The following is a 9,322-nucleotide window of genomic DNA, read 5'->3' on the forward strand; positions in this document are numbered from 1 at the left end:
AGCAGAATTAACCATGGCATTCAAACAACCCCTGGTTCTCACTGTTTCTTACAGACATTCGACTACAGTGTCCATTCCATGAACCTGAGGGCAATGTGCTACAGGGCAGGGTGACAGAGAAATGGCATGATTCTGGAGCTCAAACAATTATTTTTTCTAATTCATATTTACACAAAAAATACAAATTTGGCCATGCAAAACGGCCCTGTTTCAGTCAACTGTTCTTCTCATTATAAGCATGTTAACACTGCAAGGGAAATAGTGTCCCACTGATATTCTAAAACAGGGAAAATCTGGGACTGGATGCAAGGGGGCATGGAAGGTGACAAGGAGGAGCCCTGTCAAGGTACAGCCTTTAAAAGAAGGCTTAGGTTTCTGTTATCCACATCTTGCTGTGACACTGCATCGGAATCTCTGTAAACAGAATTCGAGCTATTTTTCTGATTATAAAGAATGATTACTAAGGAAATCAACAGATTTAAATACCCCTTTAGAACATAAAATTGAAAACGTAAGATTTTAACTGTTGGCATTTGAAGGTGAACTTAAAGACTATTGAACATCAGAGTAAGAAAGATTTTTTAAGGGTTATTTCTGGGTGAGTGTAGCTTGGAGCATGAGAGACAGTTGAATTTTACCTTTATTCTCATTGGTATTAGAAAAGTGCCTCCATGCATTTCATGTGAGTCAATGATTGCCAATGATTGCAAGCCCACAATTACTTCTGCAGGTGAATATGAAATACAGGAATAGAACAATGTTTTTTCTCATAAACATTTCATGTTCATGAAGGTGACACTTAGCCTGGTTAAGAAATCAAAAGTTGATTTACTTGAAATACTAACTGCACCAAGCAATGGGAGGTGACAACAGAGAGGTATATATTCAGGATCCCACCATTCACCACACACAGGCTTACAGGCTCCCTGCCCACCTCTGCTTCCTCCAGGAAGGTAAGAGCTTCCAGCTGCTCCAGCTTAACATCATGAATCATTTTTTAAAATAATAACATTGATGTCTTCTACATCATGTATCTATTCATTCTGTATGATTGCATTTTACTTATTCTGCCAGGGAAAAATTGAAACAGCTTCTTCACCTGGTGTATCCTTTACCTAATATATTTACTTCTGATGAAGTAAATGCTCCCCTAGGAGCACAAGTGGTGGAGAGGAGGGTGTCAGGCACCCATGGAGCCTCGAAGGAAAAAGCAGAGCAGTGCGTCATGGGAGCTGGCTGGATGTGATCCACATGGATCATGGTCTTACTATCAATTATAAGACAGCTAGTGATGAAAGAAAGGCAAAGAAGGTCCATTAATTTTTCACAAAAGTTTTTAAATAATAATTTAGATAATCTTCCAAAAATGAAATTTATACATGTACATTGAAAAAGGCTTGAAAAGTAAAACAATGAAAAACTTTATTTGCCAGAATCCCACAACCCAAATATGTCATTTCTTCTAAGAAAATTTCATTACAGACTAACGTCCCCTTCAGTAAATTCATTATCCCATGAACATGATGCTTTTGCAGGAGTTCCAGATCACATCAAGGTCGCCATGAATTCACTCAGTGAAGCAAACACCCACTTCGCACTTGATCTGTTTCAACAGTTCAAAAAATCAAAGAAGGACAACATCTTCTATTCCCCTCTCAGCATCACATCAGCGTTAGCCATGACCTACTCAGGGGCCCAAGGAAACACTGCGCTCCAAATTGGCCAGGTAGATGTCAGCTTCCTTTATATTTGCCTGATTAGATTGATTTCTCTGTTGGCTTCTGTGCAGATGTTCACAGATCTGGCTGCCCCCAGAGGTAGCACAGGAGGCTGGTCAAGCATTCCCATGACTGAGTGAGCACAGGGCTGTGGGGGGCATGTGCCCTCCCCCAGTGCTCTGCCCCATCTGCTTCCCTGTGCTTAGATTTCCTTTGGGAGCTGGGATGAACTCCTACAATTGCCCAACAACCAGAGGTGAGACTTAAATGCCACAGCACTTGTGGAAGTGATGCACTGACTTAAATCCATGGGAAACATCTTCACATGATTCCTCAACCATGAATGAATGATGAATCAGGATTCTTTGCAGTGGCTAGTGACCAACCAGCTCAGCTGTAGCTTTTCAATGAGCAAATGCATACATTGAAATTTTCTTTATTCTTTTTGCTTTATTTCTTTAGTGTTTTCTTATTCTGTATTGTTGAGGAGGGTGTTCTTTTGTTTATTTGTTGGCTTTCTTTATTTCTTTCTTTTTTCTTTACTTTCCTTTTTTGATTCCTCTGAAAAGACAGATCTTTTGAGTAAAGTTTTCTAGTCCCACTTTCTGTCTCTTTCAGGTCCTTCACTTTAATGACGTCACAGACAACACAAGAGAAAGCCCTACAACAGCTCAGGTGAGTCACAGAGCACTCGGGTCTAGAAGGAGAAACACATATCCAAGAGGGTCAGAGTTCAAACTGGGATCTCAGGGAAAAGTCCATTTATAGGGGAAATCTTGGACAAAATACACTGGACAAGTAGAGTTATTTATCATTTCATATTACATACTTATTTATTTCATATTTTTTTTCCTGAGAAGAGATCAGCATAATGATTAACAGCATGACTTCTGGAACTGGAAGACTAACTTCAAATTCCTCCTCGGCTGTTCATACACGGGGAATGTGGGCAGGCACAACAGCTCTGAGATACACTGCCTCATGCCAGTGCTGGCGGTAATAGAAGATCTCCCCCAATACAGGGATACATTACTAACTGTGCCTGGATTACTGGAAAACCATATAACATTATGTATTATTACTAAATAATAACAATATATATTAATCCCAATAATGTTGACAAAATAGTATAATTTTAATTAACTCACAGATGAGATTAAGAAGAATAAGCTTATGTCCAAGTATACTTTACAAAATAATTGTGTGAGCTATATAGTTGAAAGCCTGAATAATCCAAAAGTGTTAGCTAGCAAGTGGAAGGTTCTGGATTCAGACAGACCTGGGTTCAAACGTTGGCACTGCTACCTTGTGTCTCTTTGGAGAGGTTATTTAATTCTATGAGCTTTCTTGTTTTCCTCTGAATTGGATTAAAGGCTTAAAGATACTGATGTAAAGCCTCAGCAGTCTACCAGGCACACAGTGTTCCTACACTTGGAGTATGACCATCATGAGGAAGAGACATAGATCACAGTCAACAGGTCTCACAAATAATACCACCTAGGAGTGTACAGGGCTTCGTGTCACAACTTCATTGAAACACACAAAATTAACATTCTCATGCAATTGGTGGCTGTTAAAATGAAAATGGTTCTAGCCCTTAAGGTGGTTAAGTTTAGCTGGTAAGCTTAACCTAACCATATGTACCAGTTGGAAGACAATTCAATGATGGAATGGTGCTGCATCTGTAGTTGGAAAGAGAAAAGACCAGCTTTTTTAGAGCAGAAACAAAGAATGTCTTGAAAGAGATTAAATGTAAACTTTTGAAGGATATTTGAGGTAAATTACACCAATAACAGGGAATAATTACAAAAGTTATTTGTGGAGCTACCAAACTTTAGGTATGGATCTAACAGATTTACGTGGATTTAGTACTTACATTGGCAGAGAATGGAATGAGCTCACTTTTTGATGTTTGAAGGTTGAAAAGTTGGGAAATGTGCATCACCAATTTCAAAAGCTTCTGACTGAACTAAAGAAACCCACTGATGCCTATGAGCTGAGCATCGCCAACAGGCTCTATGGAGAAAAAACGTTTCAATTTCAACAGGTAAGTTTCACTGGCCTGCCACACCTTTAATCTGCATCCTAGGTCCTCTGTCTTCCAATCACCAAATGGAGGAGAGTGAGCAGATGAGTCTGGCTGACCCCCATGGGAAGCATGTACCTAGGGTGCAAGACTCCTTTCCCACAACTACACCCAATGGAGTGTCCCAGAGCCTGATGATTCACCAAGAAAGTGTGGGTTTAGGGATTCCTTTATGACCAATGGGCAGGCTCAGTAGCACAATAAGTCGTGAGATGCCCCTTAATCATCTCACACCATTCAGTCACATAGCACAATGACCCAAGAAATGTATGATGAATGGGATACTGATGGGATAGGCAGGCTTGATGAGTCTCTGAGGAAAGCTGGGGAAGTACCAGGGAATACTGAATGCCCAGGATGGAAGATAGAAGCAAAGGTCAGAACCTTAAGAGTTGATATTACTGGAGAGGAGTCCCAGAAGCACAATGTCTCCTTCAGAACAACAAGCTTTGCAGTTTGCAACCCACAGCCTCTTCTGCTCCTGCCTCTGTCAGATGGTATTGCCCCTCAGAGACCTCATTCTTGTGCCAGCCTGTACTTCCCTTTCACATTACCCAAAATGGTGCTGTATAAAAATACGCACGGGGAAGAAAATGTAGAAGTCTTTCGAGTCTTGATTCCTGTGCTATATTTTCTTAACATTGAAAATAACCAACTTGAGAATACATAGTTAATAATAAATTGCTCAATTTCTCCTTTCTTCCTTCCCATCTCAAAGGAATACATGGAAAATGTTAAGAAATTTTACCTTGCCGGTGTGGAATCTGCTGATTTTATAAATGCTGCAGAAGAAAGTCGCAAGAAGATTAATTCCTGGGTGGAGAGCCAAACAAATGGTAGAGTATGGGAGACCACTTATAAAGAAACACACTGAGTCCCTGCTGTGTGTGAACCCTGTGCTTGACACTGCTGGGGTGCCCAGAGAGGAAAATGAAATGACTTTGCAGAGAGGACAGTGGAGGGTCCTGAAAATGGTAGAGTGTTCCAAGTCAATGTGGAGAGAAATGAGGGAACCCAGGAGGGGTCACAGGACCAGCTACCTAGAAAAACAGCTGGAGATCTGTGTTTGATCAATGCCGTGGATGACAGAACCTTTGTGGACCCCAAGTCTCGGCTCAGACCCCATCTTGGGTTCACATCCATTACTTTAAATCAGAGCCTTAACTTCTGTATGTGGTTCCCTAAGAGAAACATTAGAAAGGGTTCTCATCTCCTTCCTTAACTGGCCAAGAAGCAGCTCTCCTGTAAACTCCCTTTGTTGCCACCTGCAGCTGGAGCTGCCTGCCCTGTTCTCCATCCCTGCAATCTAAGGGGTTATCCAAGCTGTTTTGCCCATCCAGGACACAGAGCTTAAGAAAGCCTCCATCCTATGAACCCCTATCCTACCTCCCAACCCCATAAGAGGCCAAACCTACAGTAATTCAAAGTTCAAAGGAAGAGGAAGACACCCCAGGGAATGCTGTCTGGCAGCACAGTGCATGTGTTTCAGATAACAGACTACATGCCATTTGTCCTAAAGAGTAATCCAGCCCTCCTTCCTCTGAGAAGTGAGGCCAAAGTTAAAAAAACAGAAAAGGAGGAAGGCAAGGAGGGAGAAGTGAGGACAGAGATATGGAAGAACAAAGAAGGGACAGAGCAAGGGGATGTATTTGTTGAAAGAGTAGCTGATATCCATTTATCAATATTCAGTGTGTGAGGACTGAAGTCTGCCACATACAGAGATTCTAAACACATTTCCAGTGAAAAGAAGGGCCATCCCCATCAGGGGTAACTCCATCACGTTGGTGCCATGAGGAAAGGGGCACCTCGTGAACTATTGGTCACATAGTCCTTAAAGAGGTGACTCGTGTGAATAATTAATGATCAGTTGTAACTTTCAAAGCACCCTTCAGACAAACCACTTGTACTTTCATGACAGACCTTTGCTTTTCTTTGTTTTGCAGGAAAAATCAAGGATCTGTTTCCTGATAGCTCTCTCAGCTCTGCCATTCTGGTTCTGGTGAACGCAGTCTATTTCAAAGGGCAGTGGGACAAGAAATTTGATAAAGAATATACTGTGGAGGAAAAATTTTGGCTGAACAAGGTATTATCTATAATTTATTTATCATAAAATGTAGTTATATATGTAATGCTAAATTTTAATTCACATCTGATAGAATTTACAGCTGCAGGAAGACAATAGACTTTGTCATGGCTGTATTTTCCTGTTTAATTTTATATTACTGTATTTAGTAGGGAATTCTTGAAGAAACTCCTCTCTAGTTCTCAAAATACCCAGATCATTTCTTTGAATGAGGATGTACTTGGTATCTCAACAGTATTATCTTTCTTTGACTTAGGCCTCACTTGGCATTTGTTTCCCACATTAATTACTGCAGGTTACCACCAAACCAGTGCAAATGATGAAACAAACCAATTCCTTTAATTTCACTGAACTGAAGGACATGCAAGCCAAGATCCTGGAAATTCCATACAAACACAAAGACCTAAGTATGATGTTGCTGCTGCCAAATGAAGTGGATGGTCTGAAGAAGGTAAAATCCTGTACCTCCAATTCTTCCTTCTTTTGCCTGATTTCCTAGTAGCACAATGCTTGCATGGACAGTTCATGGAAGCATTGCTCACAGGTGATGGCTGGCAGAGCTCAAGTACAGAATACATCATTTCTTCTTTGCATATATCCTAAAAAAGAATTGCTAAGGAGAACCTGGAACATGCCACGTCCCAAAAAATAAGTATTCTATGTATTGCAGTGTGATATAGAAGAATATATGGAAAATCTTAACATCACAGGTCCCATTAATATTCTGAGGGAACTATAAAATGTCAGTTCAGAAAAAAAAAAAAAAACATTATATTTTACAGCCATAAGAACTTCTGATATATTCCAGTGTACTTATTTGAGGATAAGGAAATTAACACTCATATGTAGGTGAAAATGGAAATAGTTGCAAGTTCATTCATAAACACAACAAGAAAACTTAAAAAACAAAGCCTACAGTGGACAAATAGATTTATCCTGATGCTACTTTTCAATTTAGAAGTATTCTGTGACGAGGTGTTCAAAAACCATTCGGACCCTCATTGCTAGGAGTCAAACAACAAAGCAAAACAAAAAGGAATCACAGAATTTTCCCCTTAGCATTGTTATAATAAAGTTAATACGTAAAAATACCAATAACAATATCTGTCACATTAAAGACATTCCAAAAATGGCCATCTGCAATTCCTATAATAGTTGATGATGACGCTGAAGTTGCAGTAATCTTGTCACACTCAAAATATATATTGTGGTAACCCTGGAAATTGGAGACCCTCAGGGAAAGTAATATAGAAATATATATAAAGGGCCATTACAATATTCATACTCCAGCTCAGCAATCCTTGTTATCAATGACATCCAAGTCCTGGGATTTGATCCTAAGCTAACTAATGTAAACAAGGCAAAAGCCTTTGGACAGAAGCGGCTCAAAATAATGAAAAATTCAGACGAGGATCAATGCTTCATCTTTGAATTATCAATGGTTTAGCCTAGAGACTGACACACAGCTAATGCTTAAAATCTCTTAAGTTAAGATGTATACATTGAATATCAACTTAATACTAGCACTATGTAAGAATTTAAACTTGTTAGAGAAATATATATATATCTATATGGGAAAAGCTTACAGATAGGTCAAGAAAGAAACAGGAATAAAAATAGGGTGCATGTCAGAATTGCGCTATGGAAAAAATTATGTACACAAAGACATTAACAAGAGAAATCTATTTGAAGATGGAGTTGTAGGCAAGGAGCATAAGAAATGGAGATATAGTTCATCTCTTACAAAATACTTTTGTTTAATGATTCTGTACTTGCATATATATGTATGCAGATATATCTATACATATATAAATATATAGTTAGATGTCCATATATGCAGAAAAATAACACAGTCATGAATATATAAGTACATTTAATTGATTGGATAATTTTATTCACATCTGTGTTATTTTTACCTCCTGGGATTAAATCTAATAAACTGAATCTTCTCCAATTACATTTTCTATTAAAAGAAAGGTTTTCTACATGATTCAATCCCATGTTAACATTGATTTGGGTGTCCACTGAGGCTCATGTCGGCTGTGCCTTCTTTCCATTTTTACAGCTTGAAGACAAACTCACCGCTGAGAAATTAATAGAGTGGACAAGCTCACAGAATATGAGAGAGAGATTCGTGGATTTATATTTACCTCGGTTCAAAGTGGAAGAGAGCTATGACCTGAAGGACACAATGATGTCCCTGGGGATGCTGGATGCCTTCAGTCCACAGGACGCTGACTTCTCTGGCATGACTGGGAGCCGGAGTCTCGTGGTGTCTAAAATCCTACACAAGTCCTTTGTGGAGGTGAATGAGGAGGGCACAGAGGCTGCAGCTGCTACTGGTATAGAATTTGGTTTGTTATCGCCACGAGCATACAGTTTCCATTGTGATCACCCTTTCCTGTTCTTCATCAAGCACAATAAGACCAACAGCATCCTCTTCTTGGGCAGAGTCTCTTCCCCTTAGATGGAGTTAGCCTGCTACTAATTTAGGGGGCAGTTCACAGTTGTTCTGGTATATTAATTGCTAGAAATAACAGGTTCTCTTTAGCTCTTTTTCCTTTCCAATCTCATAGTTATCACTAAGAATGTAATGGTTGAAATAGCACATCTATCTTTCTCTTTCTACAAACACATATAAACCTATTTTATTTCCCCATGATAATTCCCCTTTGGACAAAATGTTCAAGATAAGATAAAAAGACATTTCAACACTCTTATCTTCTCCTAAATTTGAAGTGTCATCTGGCTGTCAAAAATTATACCTACTAATCTTATTAACTTAGACACCCACATTTACTTGCATTTAGGTGATATCTGGGATCCTTACATGCCTAAATTTTTGATTTTATGAAATATATTATCAATAAAATGACTTACTTATATTATTTGTTGCTCTTTCTTTTTGTTCTTTCTCTTCCACAAAGTGCAAGTGGCCCAATACATATAGGAAAAATAATTCAGAAATATATTATCATGAAAAAAGAAAATTCAAAATAGAAGTAATGCATTATGAGGTTGGAGAGGTAGGCTCATACAAAGATATGAAAGGCTTTGTATCTCACATTAAGAGTTTTCAACTTTATCCTAAAATAAACAAAAAGCCATTACAGGTTTTGTTCATTTGCTTGTCCAAAGTGGAGAATGAGATCATCACATCTGCACCTTGAAAATATATCTCTGGCTATTATGATGTGAGTGGATGAGAGGAAAGAACAGTGAGGATATAGTGATATTAATTAGTAAACCATTAGAATGTCAGGAGTGAAGACTGAGAGAAACAGATACACATAGAATTATTTAGGAAGTAAAGTCCACTGAATTTTGCAACACATTACATATGGCAGAAATGAGAGACATAAGCCAAGATTGATGCCCCAAGTTTCTGGCCTAACCAATCGGTTGGACGGAAGATCTTATTTTGGAGAGAAGAGA

General features: G+C 38.9%; 1 protein-coding gene across 1 annotated transcript; it reads left to right on the plus strand.

Moving 5' to 3' along the window:
* The first annotated feature begins 892 nt into the window (after nucleotides 1-892).
* LOC106832875 (serpin B3-like) lies at nucleotides 893-8,757 on the plus strand. The gene is made up of 8 exons (XM_014843790.3): nucleotides 893-953; nucleotides 1,536-1,726; nucleotides 2,337-2,393; nucleotides 3,637-3,765; nucleotides 4,523-4,640; nucleotides 5,748-5,887; nucleotides 6,183-6,338; nucleotides 7,953-8,757. The coding sequence occupies exons 2-8, from the start codon at nucleotides 1,562-1,564 to the stop codon at nucleotides 8,352-8,354; spliced, it is 1,167 nt and encodes a 388-aa protein (XP_014699276.3). The 5' UTR covers nucleotides 893-953; nucleotides 1,536-1,561; the 3' UTR covers nucleotides 8,355-8,757.
* Nucleotides 8,758-9,322: the final 565 nt, after the last annotated feature.

This window comes from Equus asinus, chromosome 7 (assembly GCF_041296235.1).
Source record: "Equus asinus isolate D_3611 breed Donkey chromosome 7, EquAss-T2T_v2, whole genome shotgun sequence".
Lineage (NCBI taxonomy): Eukaryota > Metazoa > Chordata > Mammalia > Perissodactyla > Equidae > Equus > Equus asinus.